General features: G+C 45.1%; 3 protein-coding genes and 1 long non-coding RNA gene across 4 annotated transcripts in view; all 4 read left to right on the top strand.

Moving 5' to 3' along the window:
• Positions 1-2,819, top strand: part of mctp1b (multiple C2 domains, transmembrane 1b) — a gene marked incomplete at both ends in the record, with an annotated part of 25,809 nt that extends 22,990 nt beyond the window's left edge. The window contains 5 exons of the mRNA XM_084442530.1: positions 1,192-1,245; positions 1,389-1,498; positions 2,283-2,392; positions 2,525-2,622; positions 2,748-2,819. Of these exons, the coding sequence (XP_084298656.1) occupies positions 1,192-1,245; positions 1,389-1,498; positions 2,283-2,392; positions 2,525-2,622; positions 2,748-2,819 (444 nt within the window). The remainder of the gene's footprint in view (positions 1-1,191; positions 1,246-1,388; positions 1,499-2,282; positions 2,393-2,524; positions 2,623-2,747) is intronic.
• A 3,647-nt stretch (positions 2,820-6,466) lies between these two features.
• Positions 6,467-13,159, top strand: arrdc3b (arrestin domain containing 3b; the record flags this gene model as incomplete). Its single annotated transcript, XM_084442114.1, has 8 exons — positions 6,467-6,746; positions 9,369-9,450; positions 9,679-9,826; positions 10,477-10,579; positions 10,758-11,014; positions 11,415-11,568; positions 12,323-12,474; positions 13,088-13,159. The coding sequence occupies 8 exons, from the start codon at positions 6,467-6,469 to the stop codon at positions 13,157-13,159; spliced, it is 1,248 nt and encodes a 415-aa protein (XP_084298240.1).
• Positions 13,160-17,018: 3,859 nt separating this feature from the next.
• LOC311311946 lies at positions 17,019-18,257 on the top strand. The gene is made up of 3 exons (XR_014630554.1): positions 17,019-17,183; positions 17,523-17,677; positions 17,858-18,257. It is a non-coding gene; the product is annotated as an uncharacterized lncRNA (long non-coding RNA).
• Positions 18,258-20,145: 1,888 nt separating this feature from the next.
• On the top strand, positions 20,146-23,033 carry cetn3 (centrin 3). The gene is made up of 5 exons (XM_084442603.1): positions 20,146-20,242; positions 20,559-20,694; positions 20,917-21,031; positions 21,436-21,627; positions 22,431-23,033. Exons 1-5 carry the CDS (start codon positions 20,226-20,228, stop codon positions 22,472-22,474), a joined length of 504 nt encoding a protein of 167 aa, XP_084298729.1. The 5' UTR covers positions 20,146-20,225; the 3' UTR covers positions 22,475-23,033.
• The last annotated feature ends 615 nt before the right edge of the window (positions 23,034-23,648 follow it).

The raw sequence follows: 23,648 nt of genomic DNA, 5'->3' as shown, positions 1-23,648 counted from the left end.
TAGTATGAATAATAATAATAATAATAATAATAATAATAACAATAATAATGATAATAATGATAATGATAATAATAATAAACTTTATTTATAGAGCACCTTTCGTGACATAAAATGCAGTTGAAAGTGCTTTACAAAAGAGACATTAAAAACAAAAACATAAATAACAATTGAGAAATAGTAAGAGTAAAGTGCATTATAGAAGAGACAACAAAAGCAAAACATCAATTAATAGATAAATAGAAAACCATAAAATAAGGAGATCAAATACAATGGTTTAATAAAATACAATAAAATGAGAAAAGAGGTAGATTAAAGAAATCAATTAAAAGCAAGGTCATAAAAGTATGTTTTGAGCTGCCTCTTAAAATAGTTGATTGTCTAATGTGAGGGAGGAGAAGGTTCCAGATCCTCGGTGCTCCATATCTCCTGAAGGCAGCATCACCGTGCCTCCTGCTGTTTGATGAGGCCCCCTCAGCAGACCAGCACCAAGAGATCTGAGGGAGCGATCTGGAACCTTCTCTGACAGGCAGTCTGACCGGTAGGAGGGTGCTAGACCATTCAAAGCACAAGTAGAATCATTTTAAATTTAAACACAAGTAGAATCATTTTAAAATCTATCCTCAACGTGACTGGGACCCAGCGCAAAGATGCTAGTACAGGTGTGATATGGGCTATGAGGAGGAGACTGAGAGGAGAGAGGGGAGGAGGAGGAGAGAGGGGAGAAGGAGAGAGGGGAGGAGGAGGAGAGAGGGGAGGAGGAGAGAGGGGAGGAGGAGAGAGGGGAGGAGGAGGAGGAGAGAGGGGAGGAGGAGGAGACAGGGGAGGAGGAGGAGAGAGGGGAGGAGACAGGGGAAGAGGAGGAGAGAGGGGAGGAGGAGGAGACAGGGGAGGAGAGAGGGGAGGAGGAGGGCTTTGTGCTTTGTGATGGAGAAGGTGTGTGTGTGTGTGTGTGTGTGTAGGGATGTAACGATAACCTGTACAATGATAAACCACGATAAAATCTGATTAAATTTATCTCAATAAAATGATCATTAAAACCGTGTTTGATTTCTGCGCTTTAATACTGTCCAGCATCAACCAACATTAGCAACAGTGTGTGTGTGTGTGTGTGTGTGTGTGTGTGTGTGTGTGTGTGTGCGTGCGCGCTTGTGCGTATGTGTGTGTGACGACACCTCTCCTTCTCTGTCTCAGACCATGGAGGCCATGTTTGAATGGGAGGAAGAGGAGGAGGAGAGCGATTACAAGGTAACCTTCAATCCTCTGTCTTGTGTAGAAATATGTATCTTATCTTGGTCATTATTCATATTATTACAGTGTGTGTGTGTGTGTGTGTGTGTGTGTGTGTGTGTGTGTGTGTGTGCGTGCGCGTGTGTGTGTGTGTTATTCAGGATTCAGAGCGTAAGAGCTTCATGGATAAGCTGTACGCCCTCCAGGATGTCTGTATCAATGTGCAGAACGCTTTGGATGCAGTGGCGTCCTATGGAGAGAGGATTAAGAAGTGAGTGTGTGTGTGTGTGTGTGTGTGTGTGTGTGTGTGTGTGTGTGTGTGTGTGTGTGTGTGTGTGTGTGTGTGTGTGTGAGAGAGAGAGAGCGTGTTTGTGTGTGTGTGTTTGCCAACCTCTCCTCTTCATATAGCTCTCCCAGTGTGGATTACTAGCCATTATCTGGTGTGTGAGGGTGTGTGTGTATCTAGCTCTGTTATCTGGTGTGTGTATCTATCTCTGTTATCTGGTGTGTGAGGGTGTGTGTGTATCTATCTCTGTTATCTGGTGTGTGTGTGTGTGTATCTATCTCTGTTATCTGGTGTGTGAGGGTGTGTGTGTATCTATCTCTGTTATCTGGTGTGTAAGGGTGTGTGTGTATCTATCTCTGTTATCTGGTGTGTGTGTATCTATCTCTGTTATCTGGTGTGTGAGGGTGTGTCTCTCTCTATCTCTGTTATCTGGTGTGTGAGGGTGTGTGTGTATCTATCTCTGTTATCTGGTGTGTGAGGGTGTGTGTGTATCTATCTCTGTTATCTGGTGTGTGAGGGTGAGTCTCTCTATCTCTGTTATCTGGTGTGTGAGGGTGAGTCTCTCTCTATCTCTGTTATCTGATGTGTGAGGGTGAGTCTATCTATCTCTGTTATCTGGTGTGTGAGGGTGAGTCTCTCTATCTCTGTTATCTGGTGTGTGAGGGTGAGTCTCTCTCTATCTCTGTTATCTGATGTGTGAGGGTGAGTCTATCTATCTCTGTTATCTGGTGTGTGAGGGTGTCTCTCTCTCTCTCTCTTCCTTCCTCAGCGCCTTTAACTGGACAGTGCCTTTCCTGAGCTGGCTGGCGGTCTCTGCTCTGTGTGTGGCCACAGTCCTGCTCTACGTCATCCCCCTACGGTACTTAATACTCGCATGGGGTAAGTTCTCACCAGTGTGTGTGTGTATGTGTGTATGTGTGTGTGTGTGCGCGTTCATGTGCATCAGCATTACTTACCAGTTTGTTGCTGTGAAATCATTTTCCCTCTGTAAAGTTTTGAACTCCTTCTCAGGGGTGAATAAGTTCACTAAGAGACTGCGTAACCCGTACCTGATCGACAACAACGAGCTGCTCGACTTCCTGTCCAGAGTCCCCTCGGATGTACAAGTGGTAGGTGAATTGTACTTATCTGTGTGTTTATCTGTGTGTGTGTGTGTGTGTGTGTGTGTGTGTGTGTGTGTGTGTGTGTAGGCGTGCGCGTGTGTCCGTCTTATTCTTGTTTTTTGTTAAAACAGATGCAGTATCGTGAGAGGAAGTTGGAACTGGGACAAAGCCCCAGCAAACGCAAGAGGACCAACCCCGGCTAGTCATACACACACACACACACACACACACACACACACACACACACACACAAACACACACACACACACCTATTTCTAAAAGACTGTATATTCACTTGTTCCTTGTAAATAGCCTAAAAACTGTAAACATTGTACAATTATATTTTTTATTTTATTTAATGTTAATATATCTTTACCGTGAGGAGTGTTATGCCGTGTTTTTTTTTTTTTTTACTCTGAAGTCGATTCTGAAGTATTCCTTTCTTAAGGGGAGTGCTCATGAAGAGGTGTGTCGACCTCCTCACAACAGAACTGACCCAGATAGCAAGCGGATGTGTAATAATTCTGGGCCATATATGGGCCGGAACTAAGCCACAAGGGCCAGATCTGGCCTGTATATGGCCCAGATCCGCTTGCTATCTGGGGAGAAAGATGGATCCTACCTGGATTTTGAAGTGCACATTTATGGAGGTTTCTACGGCTACAGACTTCTTGGCTGTTTGACGTCCCGCTCGATGGGGCCTTCCCAACCTCCCGGAGCTTCTACAATCAGCTGGGACAATTACAAAGGACTGATCTTTGACCCGGAGTCTTAATAACAAATGTTATGTATGCCTGCTATATGTGTGTCCTGAATATGAACGAGCATGTACTGTGTATCTTTATCTGAACCTCTTGCAAGTTCTTTTGTTTTTTGACTGTTCCTACTGCACTAAGTCTCTCTTAAGTCTTATGTATCTTTACATGTTACAGGTGGGCTCAATCACTCTCTTTATAAGAATGCCACCCACTTTAGAGAAACAGGGATATGGATGGAAGTCTTTTGTGAAGGAATCAATGCATTTGGGATTTTTTTTGTCTCAATATTTGAGCAACTCTGGCTATGTATTTTGGTTGTTTTTCATGCACTTCAGTTTTTTTTAAATTATTATTTATTTGGATCGCCATTAGTTGCCACCATTAGTAGGCTAATATTCCTGGAGCCGTCTAGCACACATGACCATACATGTACAAATCAAACAGCATGAGTTTAGATTGAACAGCCAGGTGGCACCAAAGAGTCTTTCCTGTATGTATCTATTCATACTGTATCTGCATACTGTATCTTATATCATATTGGTTACATACTGTTTCCCCAGATGATAAATAGCTTGGACATGGCATTGATATAGTCAAACTATTATCAATGGTTCTGATGCTTCCACTTAATCTCAGTCCTGATCTTGCAGTGAGGATTTTTGCTTTTAAATACTATTATTTAACCAAAGGCAAAAAAACAAACAAACAAAAAAAACACTTGGCAAAGATCACTTGGCATCAGTGTGCATGTTCTGTCGGAGTGTCTCGCATGAATCAGAGCCTGAGTGTACGGTAAGAGCATTTCTGTTCTGTAGTGTCTGTGATCACACGTCCAGTGTAGCTGGCGCATGACTGGTTGAGCTACTGAAACACTGCAGACCAACAGTTACGCTCTAACATTTCTACTGCTCAGTGTGGAGCAGTCTCTATGACACACTTTTATTTTTTTTAAGAAGGGTGTATACTGAACCATTTCCTAAAGTAGAAGAACCCTCTGAAAAAGGTTCCATGTAGAGCTGGTTATAACCAGTCTGAAAAATCACCCAGGACAATGTTACATTAAGTGGCAATGCAACCACTCAGGACAGAAAAATAAGATGCAAATAATGTCCTTTTGTCTTCTTAAACTCTGTATTGTATTCATGTTTTATCACTGTGATTGTAATCATGTGTGTAAATGAAGGAACGTCCGTGATACACACAACGTATACAGTATAAATGGCAAATACAAACGAATGGAAAAAGAAAAATGTGTTTATTACACTGATTCAAATGCACCACTCTTTCATACAATCACATGATATATGTTCAAGCTGCGGTACAGCAGGCTACATACGATTTTTGTAAGGTTTTAAATATCTCTATTGCAATGATAAATTGAGAGGGAATATGACTGAGCTCCTATGTGAAGACGGTGTCTGCGATGTTTGGCTCTGCTACAGTAAATTATGAAATTGTTATAATTTAGTGTTGGGTCGACACCGGAGCATAAAAAAAGCTTGGAAGGTGGCCACGCCTGGTTCAGAGCACGCATGCAGAGATTGTCAGCAACGCGGGGAATTCTTCTACGGCTTATTGTATAATTACCCAGTCCAAACAAATTATAACAGTAAACATACTGAGAAACATTATGGGACCCATGCCCATCTGATGTTACTATAGCCTAAGCCACCCAAGACGGTTTCCATCCACCGTGTTTACCAATAGCCTAGAACCAGGAAATTACATGGTAGCCTACATGGATTTATCCCTTTAGTAGCCTAGGTAGCATAGGAACCAGAAAGTATTCATATTTACAAGTAATTTCCCTGACATTACATGGTAACGAAGGGGATTCACACCGTAAAACAGGGCTGTATTATACAGCGTTACCAAAACGCTGAATATATTTGCTAATGTCCATACAATGTTCTGAATGTAAGCAGGCTTTGATTATTTGGCGGCACCCCTAGACTGTCGTCATGGCACCCGCTTTGGGAAAGCCTGCCCTGCTGTAGTAAGTTTGGGGAGACGGCGGGCCCTGCATCTCATTCTCTTCACTGAAACTCTTTATTGCAATGGCACTTTATAGAATTGTCTTTCTCGTAAGGGCATCTAGCCTACTGTAAGAGGGTACATCATAACAGCACCCATTTCCATTTTAAGGACACCTACTGTATGGCATCTCATTTGCCACTGGCGGGGCATCCATTAGGAAACCTTACAACGTTCTCAAGCATGTGGATTCCCTTTATAGCACTGCATCCCATTGTCTCCACTGCAAAGGGCACCATTTGGGACACTGTCATAGTGGCAGCGTAGAGGGCACTTTATCACGAGATAATTTGGGAATATTGATATTAGGCATATGTGCAGGCTACATATATTGACATTTTTTGCCCTCTTTATTCAAATGGAATGACTTTGCATTTTGCAATTTAATGTGCAATGACAGATCGCATTTCCAGTTGAATTTTGACACCAAAAGAGTGGTGAAAAGTAGGCTAGGCTACACGAGTGGGGGTGCTGTTTCACCGGCACATTGAATTGCCATGTGAATAAAGATACCAAGAACTTCAGCTATAATATGAAATGCAACTGATATAACTTTCATTTTATTTTTAATCAAAATAATTCTAACTGAATTGAGGATTGCATTGCCCCTTTGCGTATTGAACAGCCAATTGCAATATCAATTTTATAATTGAACATTGAATAGCCAATTGCAAAATGCATTGTCATTTGAATAAAGAAGCCAATAATATATTGCCTAAATTACAGTTCTCTGTAGTGATGGCAGCATCTTTCACAACCTGCGGGATTGGGGTGGTACTGCGCGCGCACTTACCCAGCGAGGTTGTTTTTGCGCTTGCGCACGAGCTGCTATAAGAAAGCCTTCCCGAGCAGCTTCAACTTCAAGTTGAGACCGGACTCCGAAGACGACACGAACATGCCATCTACATCCACTGTGACTAGCTCAAGATACACGGATGACTTGTCCGCGGTTAATAAACCACTGACCTAGCCCTTTGTTGGGCTGTGAGAGCAGTGCGTATGGCTGTGCAAGTCGACGGCTGATTTCTTCACTTCCATAGACGCTTTCATTTCCAACCATGGTGCTGGGTAAAGTGAAGAACATCGCGGTCTGCTTTGACTGTTTGAATGAGAACAACCTGCCCGTTTTCTCCGGTGGCGACTCGATCTCAGGGAGGGTAATCGTGGATGTCACCGGAGAGGTGCGCGTGAAAACGCTGAGCATCAATGCGAAAGGAGTAGCAAAGGTTCGGTGGACTGAGTCCCGGAACGCCGGAGCCAACACTGCCTATACTCAGAATTACACAGAAGAAGTGGAATACTTAAACCATTACGACATCTTAATAGGAGAGGAGAGAGGTAAGGGACAACAACGTTGATGCACTCTCACAGAAATGGGCTAAAGGGGAAAGTTGTCTTTCTGTTGCAGTACCACATAGGCTATGTTGTTTCGGACTATAGGCTTCCTAATTGGTCAATTCACATTACACTATATATAATATCGCACCTTAAAATCAAGTTATCACACAGACGCTATACACAGCATCTTGGATTACCTGGATCTGACCGCTCTCATTCTCTGTGCATCAGAGCCCCTGAGCGTAATGGTGCTGATGCGACAGAGACTTCTGGTGCAGTGTAGTCCTCATTTACATCACATAACTGTATAATGTAACTAAGATTAGCCTATATCTCGATTAATGTCGTACAGTAGGCTATAGGCTATTAATAACATCATTCACAATAACACCCCAACAGTTGTGGAAGTTGACAGAGCATCATTGCCTCATACACGAGGAATTGCCTCTGCATGGTACGAAAACCTCACATTTTAAATTGGAAAGAGGACTAATACAATTAAAATGACCTCATTTCGAATAATAGGTGACGGTTTGTCTCCGTTTCCCGACAGTTTAATTTAAGTTATCGGGGAAATTCCCCCTCCTGTGACATTCTAAAGTTTAGGCGACTCCCTTTGTTAGAAGCGGTTCAAACCTGTTCAGAGGCTGGTTGGGAGAAGGAGGGGCCGTGCGGGGGTACAAGCCTCTCTCGTTTCTGATTGGTCCAAACTCTCCTATGTGTCTGGAATGACATCATGCCTTCTGAGGAAGTAAGTTGTACGGCATGCCACCTTGTCTTCAAAGCGTATACAACTGTAAAACGTTGGTTTAATCCTGGAGTCAGAATAACCTCCCCAACAACAAGTGTAATCATTTGTTGTCATGTAAATATAGCTTATGCGGTAGTATGATTTCAAGATGTTAACATGTGAAAGCTCATGGCCAGGCTGTGATTGAGATAACACGCAGCAGGCCTAGCCTACATCATGTTACCTTGTCATTTCAAAGTCCTCTACAAAGGCAATGCACAAACCAGTATAATTCGAAGTCACATGAAACCAACTCGTTTGGGGTAGACGGACAGTAATCTGCAGGGTAGGGTACAGAGAGACAGACACGTGTTCTGCCTCGAACGTCCATCTGCAACAGTAAGACATCACCAAGACCTTCAGGAGAAGATGGTTATCATCACTGAGCAACAGAGCCCATCAAGCCTCAATCCAGACTAGCTTTTCATCTGTATTGAGAGACCTGTGAGTTTGTTACCATCAAGTTAGCCAGACACCCTTATGCCATGAATGTGATTTGTAGAGAGAGAGAAGAGTTCCAAAATCAGCAGATCTCCTGGACCATCTCCGGGAATGGAGGCGGCCATCTTTGCATTCTTGATGTATTTATTTCATGATCAGTAAAATGTTCTAAAAAATCCTTCCTGTAAACAGAAAATGTTGTTGATTGGTGTGTTCATTGACTGTGTCTGATTCAACTGTACAATAAAACATGATGATTAATAAAATTAAGTGAATGCACCTGCTCTGTGGTCTGTTTTTATTTTTATTTTATTTTTATGAGTCTTTTTCCTATCATGTAACCCACATTGCATTCCTCTCTGTCACGTCTCTTCTCTCTGTGGGTACCTGCCTCTTCCTCCCAAGCCACTTAACACATGGCCATGCATAAACAGGCAGGACCATGTCATGTTTTTCCACCAATGGGAGGCCGAGCTGTAATTTGTGTAAGATTTCAGCCAATGGGAGGCGGGGTTGCTATGCATGCGTTGGGAGTATCCGGCTGATGGAAGCTCGCTGGTTCTAGTTCATACCGGTTTGCTCCTGCTCTCAGCCCCACCGGTGCCTTGACAGCACAGCGCACATTCTCCCAGGCTGTTTATGACAGCCCCGGAGCCAAAGAGAGCATGTGAGAGAGAAGAACACACCACACACACACCACACACACACACGCACGCATGCACACCAAGAAGCCAAGGAGACATCGTAGGAGTGCTGAGGTGGCAGGAAATAGAACTAAAGAGCAGGGTTGCACACGTCAGTGTAAACAAACACATAGTGAAGAAGGAAGTGAAACAAGGTCATGTTCTCTCTCTCTCTCCCTCTCTCTCTCTCTCTCCCTCACTCCCTCTCTCTCTCTCCTGCTCTATCTCTCTGCCCCTCTCTCACACTCTCTCTCTCTCTCTAGCCAGGTTTATTTGGAAATGTGAACAAGTGTGTGTGTGTGTGTATGATGAAAGGCTACAAACCTCGCCCTTTACCGGCGGTTTCCTTCTGAAAGTCAGTGGTTGGAAGAACATGGGCTGTGTGTGTTATAACATAATTTGCTGTCAGACTTTACAGGAAATAATAAAAGGTGTTTTTATGAGATTATTCCGTGTGTGCTTCTCCTTTCAACGCCTGTGGTTTAGAGTTATGTTAAGGTTAAAGTGTTAAGGTTTTACGTATCAGAAGTTAACGGCTCAAGTAGGAACACCACAGCCTTGCTGACTGGGAGTAGTTGGACCATCTGTCTGGAACCAGATAAAAACCCTGCTCTGTTTCCGCTCGGTGTCACGCTCAAATCTCTGGGTGTGTGTGCGTGTGCCAGTTATGGTACCGTGTATTTGGAATCTTGTTCTCCTTTCTTTCAGACGAGAACAACCCAGCAGAAGGCCTTACTGTGCTCCACACAGGCATACACGAGTTTGCCTTCAGTTTCCACTTACCACACATGTAAGTACAACAAACACACAGACAGACAGACACACACACACACACAAACACACACACAGACACATAAACATGGCCGTCAAATACAGTCCCATTCCCAATAGACATTGGCAAAAGATTGATACACATGAACACATTCTAAAAGTACCTGTTATTCTCTCTCTCTCTCTCTCTCTCTCCATCTTTCTCTCCGTCTCTCTCTCCGTCTCTCTCTCCGTCTCTCTCCCCCAGGCCCCTGGCCACCTCGTTTGAGGGGAAGCACGGCAGCGTGAGGTACTGGGTTCGCGCGGAGCTGCACAGACCCTGGATGCTGCCTGTGAAGGTGAAGAAGGAGTTCACCGTGTTTGAACACATCGACATCAACACACCACTGCTGCTGGTAAGGAAGGAAGACATGGTACCAGGCTGATACCACGGACACACACACACCCAGCATGCATACACACACGCATACACACACACACACAATACGAAAAACATGCAGAAGAACAGAGGCTCTTCAGTCCGGTCCCTGACCAGGGCCTTGGACTTGGTCCCCGGGCACCATGAACGATGGCTGCCCACTGCTCCAGGCTGCCCCTGGAGGAGGACGGCTTGGATGAGACAAATCCAGGGAACATTTTCCTCCGGCGACACCTGAAGAAAGCATGTGTGTGTTGTGTGCTGTGTTCACCGCTCACATGTGGATGTAATCAATGACACTGTGGGGCCAATAAAAAGACCCTCGAGGTCCAGGGATTTATCTCTCTCTCTCTCTCTCTCTCTCTCTCTCTCTCTCTCTCCCACTTTCTCTCTCCTGCTTTTTCTCTTTCTTTCTTTCTTTCTTTCTTTCTTTCTTTCTTTCTTTCTTTCTTTCTTTCTTTCTTTCTTTCTTTCTTTCTTTCTTTCTCTCCCTCCCTCCCTCCCTCCCTCCCTCCCTCCCTCCCTCTCTCTCTCTCCCCCTGCTCTTTCTCTCTCTCCCTCTGTCTCTCCCTCTCTCCCTCCCTCTCTCCCTCCCTCTCTCTCTGAATGTGGCTGCGTGCCACCCAGGCTCCCCAGGCCGGTACTAAGGAGAAGACCCTGTGCTGCTGGTTCTGTGCCTCGGGCCCCATCTCCCTCAGCGCCAAGATCGAGAGGAAGGGCTACACTCCAGGTGAGGGCCCCTGACCTCTCTTAACCTCTGACCCCAGCGGAACAGCCCATCTGTCCGGCGGCAGTCAGATCTTGATCTCATGATCTCATGAATCATCCCTCCTCTCCTCCCCTCTCTCCTCCTCTCCTCCTCTCCTTCCCTCTCTCCTCCACTCCTCCTCCGCCCTCCCCTCCTCCAGGCGAGTCCATCCAGATCTTCGCGGAGGTGGAGAACTGCTCGTCCCGGGTGGTGGTTCCCAAGGCCGCCCTGTACCAGACGCAGACCTTCTTCGCCAAGGGGAAGGGCAAACAGATCCAGCAGCTGGTGTCCAACCTGCGGGGCGACTCCCTGCCCCAGGGCAAGAGCCAGAGCTGGGAGGGCAAGCTGCTGAAGATCCCACCCATCTCCCCCTCCATCCTGGACTGCCCCATCATCCGGGTGGAGTACGCCCTGGTGGTGAGCGAGTGAATTACACATCTTAACGGAAGGCCAGGCGTTTAACCCTCGCTGGCTACGCCGTCTGCTGAATGACTGAAATGTTGATGAAATAAAAATGAAATGACATTAAAATGTAATGTAATGAGTCGGTGGTCAGCAGGGTTCGTTGCCAGGTCTGCTTGTAAAAAAAAGACGTGTGTCTGAATGTGAAATTAAGGTTAAATGAAGGTTAGAAAGAGGTGTCCATACAAGCATGGCTTCCTGTCACCCCAAGCTAACCACCAGTGACCAGTTCAACCTCCCCTCCTCTGTTCTGCACACGCTCCTCTCCAGTCACTCATGTTAACGTCTCTCCCTCCCTCCCTCTCTCTCTCCCTCCCTCCCTCCATCTCTCTCCCTCTTTCTCTCTCTCTCTCAGGTGTATGTGGACATCCCCGGGGGGCTGAACCTGTCTTTGTCGTTGCCGTTGGTGATCGGGACCATCCCCCTCCATCCCTTGTCCAGTCGCACCTCCAGCATCAGCAGCCAGTGTAGGAGCTCCGTCTGGAGGGGCCTGTCAGAGAGACCTGAGGGTACGACGACACACACACACACACACACACACACATATTCACCCACGTGCAGTCAAACACACACACACACATTCACCCTCGTGCAGTCACACATACACTCCACTCAACTCAAATGTTATTTATAAAGCACATTTAAAACAACCGAGGTTGACCAAAGTGCTGCACAGCTCCAGAGCAACAAAACACACAGCACGTAACAGAACACTACAATACACCATACACAATAAGCAGACACACACACACACATTCACCCACGTGCAGTCAAACACACACACACATACACATACTATGGTGAGATATTTTCCAGTCACATGTAGCCTAAACTGAGCTTACAGATCCCGTTCATTTTAGTTGGCGGGTGAAACAGACTAAAGGAGCCGCTGAAGAAGCGCAGAGGGAAATAAACGCATAGTCATAATAAATAATGATAAATAAGTGATAGTTATAGCAGGATCACAACGTTGCCGTTCGACCAAGTCACGGTTTTCGAATTAGAATTTGAATCTGACCAGCTGGAGTCTATTCGCACTGGTGTGACCAATGAGCAATCTGTCTCACTGGACAGAGAAAGCCCTGTACTGTAGATACAGTAGACGTGCGTGTTCACGGGTGTGATATCCAGAACTCACAGATAAACACGCAAGTCAACGCCTCCATAGAAACGCGCACAGGAAAACACACACTAACTGTCCGCTCTGACACACAGTGCCGTGTTCTCCCCTAACTGTCCTCTCTGCTGTGTGCCCCCCTCCAGCCCCCCCCAGCTACAGGGACCTGGCCGTGTCGGAAGAGCAGAGACAGGGCTGCCTGCAGGGCTGCGCGGGCTCGGAGGACCCCCAGGACCAGGGCTGCCTGCTGGCCTACATCACTGAGTTCAGATACCAGCCTCCTCCGCTCTATTCTGAGGTATGGCAGGCACACACACACACACACACACTATCACACACACACACACACTATCACAGACACACACACTATCACAGACGCAGACACGTACGCACACTCTCACAGATAAACACGCTCACTCACTCACTCACTCACGCTATCACAGACACACACGCTCACATGCACACACACATACGCGCACTATTACAGATTAACACGCTCACTCACGCACACACACACACACTATCACAGACATACACACTCACATGCACACACACACACACTTTTGCAGATAAACACGCTCTCTCACTCACACGCGCACACACACACTATCATAGACACACGCACACTACCATTGACACATACACACACACACTATCATAGACACACACACTATCATAGACACACACACACACACACTATCATAGACAGACACACACACACTATCATAGACACACACACACTATCATAGACACACACACACGCACACCATCATAGACACATACACACACACACGCACACACACACATACACACACACTATCACAGACACACACACACACACTCACAGACACACACACTATCATAGACACACACACATGCACTCGGTGACCTCTGTGTCCCCCGCCCTCCAGGTGGACCCCTACCCGGACCCGGTGTGTGGCAGCCCGGGCGTGGTCAGACCCGACACCTGCCCCTCTCGCTGAAAACAAGTTCCCAGTTCAAGTTCCCAGTTCAACTGTTCCCAGTTCAAGTTCGACTCACGACAGGAAACCGCACCCGCGGGTCGGAGGCCGACCGCACGGCCCACGCTACACCGACCACGCCTCCACCGCCGCCCGCGGGGACGACCCGGTCACCGCACCCTCCGCTCCGAGGTCCTTCCGCAGGGGTTCGACACCACACACGCATCGGGGGGGAGAGACTATGCCTGCTCTAGGGCGGGGGGGGAGAGACGGGGGGGGGGGTTCTGAACAGGATGACTTTCCTCCGGTCAAGAGGTCAGCTTAAACCCCTCCCCCGCACGGACTCCCCTGCCGAGGGGGGAAGGAGAGCCACGCCACGCCCTCAGACGACGTGTCTTCCCACCTCCGATCTCACGCGCGCCTTTCTCGTTTTGGTATGCGCTCTGTGCTTGTTTCTCAAACCTCGCCGCGGGCCTTCACGCTAGAACGAGTCCGTCGGTTCTTTTCGCCGTTCGGCCCCTGAACCTGAAAGCGGAGATTGCACAGTATAACAGAATGATCTCTGGTCTCAGAGACGAGTGTGGGTGAGAATCCTCCACTGGTCTGGGTGTGTCACTGTGACCTGGCCCCTCTGTCCTCCCTGAGTGACCCTCGTGTGCCCTGACCCTAAGCCCCTAGCCGCTAGTTCCATGCCCTGGAGAGGAGGAGAGAGAACAAGTCCAGGTGTGATGTCTCACATTCCCTCTCCCCGGAGATTGTGTAACGCTCATCCCAGAGGCTTCTGAGACCAGCTCAAACCCAGCTCTCCTGCACTTAGAGGTGTGTGTGTGTGCGTGTGTGTGTGTGTGTGCGTGTGTGTGAGAGAGAGAGACCAGGTAATACCCAAACTGGGTCTTAACATGACGTTTACAGATAAAAAAAAGAGATTGTAGTTCAAAATTGTGTTCTTCTTCCAAACTTGTCTACAATACTAAGTGCAATATATATATTTTTTATATTGTGAGTATTTGCACTAGTTTTCATATCTTATGTTTGTATGTTTGAATTGTGTATTTTCAGTTTTTTTTCTGTGCATTATACCGTTACTTTGATCTGAATTCTGTCATGATGCTCTTTTTTCTAAAATAAAGAAGCCATTTTCCATAACTGTGTGTCTTTCCACATTGAGGCTATTAACCTCACCCATTAGTTTAAAACTATGCTATCACGCAAGCCTAACGAAGCACTTAGATGAAATGACTACACAGGTACAGTAAATTAGGTCTATTTAAAAAAGTACCTCAGGGCCTGTCTGGCTCTTGTGTACTTAGTCGCAGCCCTCTGTCTGTCTGCACCAGCTGCAGCGTTCCCTTATCCCTCTCTCTCTTTCTCTCTCTCCCCTCGCTCCCTCTCCCTCCCTCCTCTTTCTCTCAACACTGTACACGCTGATTTCTGAGGGCAAGCCCAGACAAGGGAGCATTGTCTGATCCATTGCGCACAGACACACACACAAGCACGCACTGCTTCAGACAGACAACCTCTTGATATGCTTCATGCTTCCCTGAAATGCTCACATTCCCATTGCTCCAGCCATATCTGGCACTGAACACACACGGCAGATGTTGGGTGTGAACTACTGACCTAACTCCCCTCTCCCACTCCCCATGCTTTCGAAGTTTCTCTTCTCTTGTTTTCACCCCCATGTTAGCCCATCATACACACACAGACACACTGGTACATCTTCATGTCTTACACTGACAGGCAAATAGACATTAACATGCGCACAAATTAATCTCCCTCAGGGAGAAATTGTACTATACAAGTCACTAGGCTGTGAAAGCCCAGACCGAACCAAACCAGAAATGCATGTGTGCGCCTGTTATCTGATCAGTAATTTCCTTGTGCATGTGTATTTTAACTGTGCTGTTCCTTTGTGTCCTTAAAAGACACGCACACACACAAACACAAGAACACACACACACGCAAATGATGAGAGGTCACATGAGAGACATTTTGGCTGCTGATCTACAGGAGCTGCTACTGTTCTAGAGATAAACAAACTGGTTGGGACTGGCTTATGAGACGTAGGCACAGTTCTTCCACACAGTATGGGTGTGTGTTTGTGCATGCACGTGTGTGTGTGTGTGTGTGTGTGTGTGTTTGTGCATGCACGTGTGTGCGTGTGTGTGATAATTGGAAGGTCTGGAATATTTTATCAGGGAAGATCATGTGTTCCTACTAGTGTTTGTTTGTGTGTGTGTGTGTGTGTGTGTGTGTGTGTGTGTTGACCTAGGCCAGCCAGATTGTGTCTCAGGTACAGGGCGTTCCTAATTATGAGGAAAGAGAAAGCAGACATAATGTACAAGTCATAAGATCAGTATCTCTCTCTCTCTCACACACACACACAAACACAGGACAGTTCAACAGTAACATGCCAGAGTCATAAAAAAGCACTGTAGGTACTCAAACACAGCAGCAGTATTCTCCTGTTGCTGCCAACTACACACACACACACACGCGCGCGCCCACGCACGCACGCACGGTCAAAATGTGAGTGATCCAGACAGACGTCTGGGCTGACTGCCTATCTGCAGTATTAGTTTATAACCCCAGCCAAGGTCTAGATATCCCAGCATGCATTGCCTTGTGCAGTTTATTGCTAATTCACCCAATCATTCGCCGCCAAAGAGTAGCCTAATAAATATTTGGGGCAAGGGCAGCTTCGCACTAAAGCTTCTCAATTAAGACGCCTAGTAAACATAAACACAAAGAGTTTCAATATAATTCTACAGCACGTAAGACTACAACTGTTTACAACAGTGAATATGGACCTAGCCTTATTTGGAAGATTCATAGACCGTTGCAACTGTAGATTCCTTTAGAACTCTCCATAATGTTACATTTACAACAACAGACGATGGGATAGTTCATCCCAAGGCCAAATACTTGGGGGTAGAGCCAGTGTGTGTTAACTTATCACACAAGCGAACTTCACCTTGAAAGACAGCATTTTCTTCACACCCCCTTCACCACCCATTTCAGCCACTCCCAGGCAACCGCTACAGAGCACCATCCGCTCAAATAGAGAACTTATACTTACACTTACTAATAAAATCTCGTTAATTCCCACTGCAATATATCTGTTTTAAATAACGCCAAATAGACTGTCACTGCTTTTCAATGCAGCTCTACACGCATGTTCTTATGTATTTGGAATGTATTTTAATGTATATTTAATGTAATTCATAGACATTTTTTTTCTTTGGGGGGGGGGGGGTATTTAATAATAACTGACATGATCTTACAGAACAAGTTTTTCATTTTTTTTAATTAACTTTTATTTCTTCTTCTTTGGCTTGAGACGACCTCTACTGGACACTAGACGTTTTTTCCCCACTCTCTGATTTTCAGCTTGAGGTGTCTAAGTGAGTAGGGTGAGAGTGTTCTATTATAGTCTATCTATCTATCTATCTATCTATCTATCTATCTATCTATCCATCCATCCATCCATCCATCCATCCATCCATCCATCCATCCATCCATCCATCCATCCATCTATTCGATATTAACATTGCACGTTTCCTTTTTTGTCATTACCTCGTGTGACCAATCAGAGAGTATCTTGGAGCTACATGGTATTCAGCCACCAATAGAACGCATCGACACGGGCGGGCGCGGATCAAAGGATTTGCTCGAAGGTTGATTGTTGTAACTGGCCGTGTCCGAATTGCATACTACCTGCTACATGCTATATAGTAGGCACTATATAGTATGCATACTGCATACTATATAGTACCTACTGTTCCACAAAACGCGTGTAGTATGCGAGAAAATACAGCATGCTACTCGAGTCATCCAGCGGAAGTGACGGGATAGATACTGTTTACTCCCGCGAAGCTGTGGTACAATTATCCGTGTTTTCTGTGATCATTTTGTGTATTATCCACAAAAATGTAGCCTTTTCCTGGCATGGGATGTGCGGCTGCTGCTGCCGCCAGGAGAAGACGTGTTAACGCTGCAAGGAGAAGAGCCGTCATGAGATCTTCTCGACATGCTTGTAGTTGAGGTAAATATTGAACGTTAGCTTGCTAGCTACGCTAGTTAGCTAGGTTAGTTGATAGCCCCGCATGTGCTGGCTTGGGGCTATACTGTTACATTTGTACCAGGGATGTTATATTAAATAGATTCTGAGAGGCAGGTAAGCAAAACAATAAAACTCAACTAATTTTAAAGAGGTGGGTAAACTGAGTTTACCTGGGTTTACTCATCACTACACGCCTGCTTTGTAATGTTACATTTTAGCTCTACAGATAATGACATCTATCTATTATCACATTGTAAAGACAAGTATATGCCATACGCACAAATGAGTTAAAGTTTTGCCCTAATAATATTCCCCCTGTAGGCTCACATGGAAGACAGAGGTCCTCACCAAGTCAACCTCCACGTCCCTGCTGAGGACCTATTTTGACGGCTGGACACAAGGAGGGACTTCAGATTGTCAAAATCGACACAGAGGAACCTTGGTGATGGTCAGGAGGATGGGGCAAGACCATGGAGGTGCTAATAATAGCAATAACAATAATAATAATTCATTGCATTTAGAGCTTTTCTCAGTACTCACCCTTTACAATGGTCTTGTCATCTTGCCAGCATTACCTTAGTCATTTATTTAGCAGACACTTTTGTGTGTCTGCTAAGCGACTTACAGTAGGCCTAATTGCATTTAACCATTTAAAGGTTGAAGACCTTGATGGGGGCCATGGTCCTGCTGCTGCAGATCATCCTAACCCTGGAGATGGCCTCAGAAAGTGTCTCGCAGCGGCAGCATCAGCACCAGCACAAGCTGCCTGGATCCCAGCTCTTGGTGAGCACGACTACCCCCATCCTGCCATAAGTAGTCAGTCTATCAGTTCATGAGTGTGCTTTACCTTGTTCCTTATAGACAGCCTTGAGGCTTTAAACACTGATCAGTTGGTTATAGGCAGCCTTGAGGCATTTGTTTAAATGTATGTGTAACACTGTACATAGTAATCAGTTTAAGTATTTTGGGGGGAGACAACAGATCAGCGTTCTCCTGTCAGTACCTTTTGCAAGGAAAGCTAATGATCTGACCAAATATAAACAAGTCAAAAGTATATTTGAAGACCATTGTGTAATAAAAATATCCAAGAAATGTTTATGGTTGTGTTTCTTCCATTATACATGTAAAGGTTACTTCTTGATGTATTAACATTTCAACAAAGTGTAATATCTACACATCAGACACATTGTCTTGATATGTCTACAGGTCATGTACAGTAACTTGGAAGGTCTTACAACACGCAGAGCGCTTTGGACATGTAACTCCCTTATCAAGTAGTCGTTAGTCAGACACATTAAACTGAAGCTTTCATAACCGTCTCTGAATAATTCCAATGAAGCATTGTGAACCAACATGTGTGTTCCGTCTTTTATGCCTAATTGCAAACTACAATGTCCATTAGGAATGTTCTTTTACTCTAATGACTGGTTTTAGGTATAGTGACATTTGTTCTTTGACTGGGAAGACATTACAAGGAATGACACACAAACACCAATTTAATTCAAGAAAATACATTTAATAAAAAATAACAAAAACAATAATGGAACAAGATAAAAACAGTTTTTTTTGACTGAGGCTTCTAGAAGCAACATCAGCCGGTCCTCCCTCTCCTTAAACAACCCCCTTTCCTCCCTCCACTCAGCCTTCATCTCTGCCTTCTCTCTCCCCCATTCAACATCAGCCGGTCCTCCCTCTGGAGGACGGCCAACTCTTCCCTGTTTACGGGGAAGAGAAACCACGCTGAAAGGCTTGGAGTAAGTTAACTAACGTATGCATTGTTGTTCAGAAGCAATCCAGCGGTCTGTTTACTTTGGATATTGATTTATGTAGGACCTACATCTTAGAAGCTGGGCTGCAGGGGAAGACGGAGACAGCCTGGATAAAGCATGCAGAGAACCTTGTAGCCATGTACAAGGTGATTTTGATCTACAGGCTACATGATAGCAAAGATATTGATAGGGACTCACAGTTTGTATGACACTAGAAAACTGTTATCTAACCTCATAGGACCTAAAGAGCCCCAGAACTGGGGTCAGCACAGAGGGAGGGGAGGCCACAGCCGCTTCGTGGAAGTGGTACGGGGTCTTGGAAGAGGCGATGGGGGCCACCCATGCAGCCGTCCTCCAGAGGATCATCGTCCCTGGTGTGGTCGTTGGTCCCTGAAATACATCCAGAAGTATTATGGGACAATGAATACTAATATATGATATATGAACAGTTGAACTCGTTTAAATCATGGAATGAACAGACAATTTTTTAAACAACTTCAAGTAACGTTAGGCTCGGTGGCTTAGGTTAGCCATTTAACAACTCATCACAATTTCGACATTTCTTGCACATTTCTTAAGCGATCATGGTCATATTACATGGAAATGTTAGTCTGTTTCTCTCGATTCTAGCTATAGAAACATCTAAGATTTGACATGAATACGTTTTGAGCAAGAGCCGTCTGAACACCTGTAACGTTAGCAGCCTATTAACGTTGGCTGGGCTAGCTAGCTAACGTAACGTCCACCACAGAGATCAATGCAAGCAGCTAGCTATCATGACGTTCTTTTTCGAAATGTCATTTCTACCCCACCTATATACACAAAACTGCATTTGTAGCTCTGTGTCGTTATAACTAAGATATCTGTCCGGAAAAATAATTTTTCCATCGACAAATTAAGTCAATACTTACATTTGAAAACTCCCGCTGCGGTCCCGGAGATCTCTTCGTTCGCCATCTTTTTTTATTTTTCTCACTGCCCAGTGACGTCTCACGTCTCGACTTCCGGAACAGTATGCTCTGGACTATGCTACATTTACGCCCATTTTTTCGCCGATTTCGCCTACTATATAGTACCTACTATATAGTAGGCGAAATACAGTATGCACAGTTTTGATGCAGCATGCTGCATCTCGCCTACTATATAGCAAGTAGTATGCAATTCGGACACGGCCACTGACTGTACAAACGCCGAAAACATCAACAGCAACAACAGGCGGAAAGTTGACACTGACTTCAAGTTAGGAACGCGAGCTATGAGTCTGTCTTTAAGGTACGAAGCTAGCATGCTGACTGGTTATTATTTATCTAACATACAAATAACACAGTTTGCTTCCTTGTGAATGGATCAACAAGCTAGCGTGTGTTAGCTAACATTAGCCAGCCAATGTGTTGTCAGCTAGCTAATGGTAGCTAGCTGGTAACCAAGCAACCTGTCAGCTGGCTAGCCAGTTAACGTTAGCTACTATTGGCTTATTTAACCTGTCATTAGCTAGCTATATCATGTCAGTAGCTAGCTAGATGACGTTATCTTCTGTTGGCTTATTTATTTGCAACAATGTGCCTCTCTCGGACACCTCTGCTTACAGAACTGAACTTGCAACAGATAAAGCCAAGAGAAAGAAAAGGAGAGAGCTGACTGAGGAGCAGCAACATGAAATCAAAGAAGCGTTTGAGCTGTTCGACACAGATAAAGATAAAGAAATAGACTACCACGAACTCAAGGTAATCATTCCAAATCAAAAGCTCTATCAGCTATATATCAGCCGGAAGGACCACCTCAACCACCTCAACTTTTGGCTCAAATATACCCCAAACGACCACTTTGATGTTTTAACTTCTGACCAGAGACGGCGGAATATGATGGTGGTCAATAGAGCCGCTGTGGAATGTGATGTAACGTTATTACGCTTTTATTCCTCGCGCACTTCAATGTTCCCAACGTAGGTGGCGATGCGCGCGCTAGGTTTTGAAGTGAAGAAAGTAGACGTTCTGAAGATACTGAAGGATTACGACAGAGAGGGGAACGGAAAAATAACGTTTGACGACTTCAATGAAGTTGGTGAGTTTGTTTCCTCGGTGACTCTGTCCCCCCAGTTCCAGTTCTCCTCTCGTTGTTGCTCGAATCTCCTCTTTGTTGAGAGAGAAAGAGAGAGAGAGTTAGTGTGCACATGAAGCTAAATACTGTGCGGATTGTTAGGGGCTTACTCTGTGTGTGTGTGTGTGTGTGTGTGTGTGTGTGTGTGTGTGTGTGTGTGTGTACATGTGTATGTTTGTGCTGTGCGTGTGTGTATATTTGTGCTGTGTCTGTGCCCCGTGTGTGTGTGTGTATGTGTGTGTGTGTTGGCGCTGTGTCTGCGCTGTGTGTGTGTGTCCATGCTGTGCGTCTGTGCGCTGTGTGTGTTCGTACTGTGTGTGTGTCCGTGCTGTGTCTGTGCACTGTGTGTGTGTGTGTGTGTCCCTCAGTGACGGACCGCATGCTGGAGCGAGACCCTAAGGAGGAGATCATGAAGGCGTTCAAGCTGTTTGATGACGACGAGTCGGGTCGGATCAGCTTGAGGAACCTGCGTCGCGTGGCCAGAGAGCTGGGGGAAAACATCAGCGACGAGGAGCTGCGCAGCATGATCGACGAGTTCGACACCGACGGGGACGGAGAGAGTGAGTGGGGGCGGTACAGAGAGTTGGTCAGCTGAGGTGTCTGGGCCCAGGCACATTCATGCACACACAGACATACACCCAGGGCTGAAAATTAACACCGGCCACCGGCCAAATGCAGGTAAAATTTCCAATTGGCGACTAGATTTCGGAAGGCTATCTGAAAAATATATACTTGGCTGGTAGATTTTTTTCATCTACTGTCCCCTTGGCAGGTGACTCACCGTGAGCCAAAAAGTTAATTTTCACCACTGCATACACCAGTGTTTGCCATGTCTCTCCTATGATGTTTTTAGCCTCTCTTACTCTGAAAATGTAATTTAATGTTATTTATTGCTTTATAAATGTTCTTAGCCGGTAGACAAACATACTCCAGGAGCTTGCTCGATTGCCTTGTTGAGAGGGGTCAGGGAAGAATTTTTACAGCTCACTTATCTGGCCCCTGGGTGATACTGTTTTTTTGCTTCCCTCTGGAATATGTAGGGGTGGGTTGTATGCCCACCTCCCTTGTTCTCAGTAAAGCGCATTGTGTTGCCTCTGGGTATGAAGTGCGCTATACAAATAAAGCTTTGATTGATTGATTGATTGAGCTGGGGGTGTACACACACACACACACACTTTTTTTCCTACGCAATCTAGAAGGGAAATCAGTCTGGGACCACGTTTACTGAGTCATCCCTGACAGTTATAGTAAGTTTAAATGTGCGCACTGCTATAATGAACTGGCTGGTCTAACACATTCAATCAAACTCCCTCTCTCTCTCTCTCCCTCCCTCCCTCCCTCCCTCCCTCCCTCCCTCCCTCAGTAAACCAGGAAGAGTTCCTTTCCATAATGACTGGAGACTCGTGATTGGATGACTGCTGTATTGGGAAGGCTATGGGGGATGCCGGTGCACAATGGGGTACATCAGGTCCTCCGGGCAAGACGAGTGTAGAAAGGGCCCTTTCATCATCATCATCATCATCACCATCATCACCACCATGACCACCACCAGGGCCTGAGCAACACCACACTACTGTACAGGAGGACTGCTGAGTTCTAAAGAGCAGACTTGAGTCAAATGCTTTTTCTTGATTTTTCTTGTCTGGCACAATGGAACCAATGTGCTGGTCAAATCCCACCCATGTGACATTCCAGGAAGACTCAAGCAAATTATAAAGTAATTGTTCCTAGATGGTTTACAACATTTAGTAGATTTGCTGTAGATGTGTCGAGTGCATTTTTAAATATACTTTGTTTCTAATGGCATTTCTATCTTATATTCTATTAAGTGTTTTGGGTGTGATATTTATTTTACAAAAATACAAATAAAATGGATAATAGCATGTTATTTTGTTAGTGCATTCCCTACAGTCATTTTCCCCTCGGATGTATCTGTTTTAGTTCCTTCTGGAAGGCCAGAGTGTCTAGGTGGAAGCAGGAAGAGACGTCCCATGGGACCTTATTTCGGGAAAAAAATATGTACGGGTAGTCAATGGCGATAAACAAATTATTTCTTGATCCCGATGGCCATGACACAATTCAAACAGGATCAAGAAATTAGTCATTCTACAGAAACGCCCACTTTTGGAATAGCAATATCTTGAAAAATGTATTTAATTTTCCTACATTTGAACTTAAGTTACAATATTGCTTAACCCTTTGACGTTATGAATCCACATACATGAGAGCTCAATGTTTGTTTTTTATACATTGTCAGAATGCTTGTGCTGTCCTTTTGTCACCGGTGTTACCTCATAGCTTTATCAGTATTAAAGGCTTTTCAGAAATGTTATTTCTCAATCTATTCTGCACAGTCAGAGGCACTGCAGGATGATGATAATGCAAAAAATTATTTATTTATTTATTTAAATCAGGTTTGTGAATGTGTGACGTTTGCTTATTAACTCCAATATTACTATAAAAATAATATTTGAAGGACAGTCATAAAAATGTAATGATAGTATCCTTAAAATCCTAACTCTTGAATGAAGCAAAAGTCAATTGATATTAAATAATTTACATATCAAATGTGACACTAGAT

The sequence above is a fragment of the Borostomias antarcticus genome, assembly GCF_949987555.1.
Source record: "Borostomias antarcticus genome assembly, chromosome: 8".
NCBI lineage: Eukaryota > Metazoa > Chordata > Actinopteri > Stomiiformes > Stomiidae > Borostomias > Borostomias antarcticus.
The sequence above is the reverse complement of the archived record's forward strand: the minus strand, read 5'-3'. Positions and strand labels throughout refer to the sequence as shown.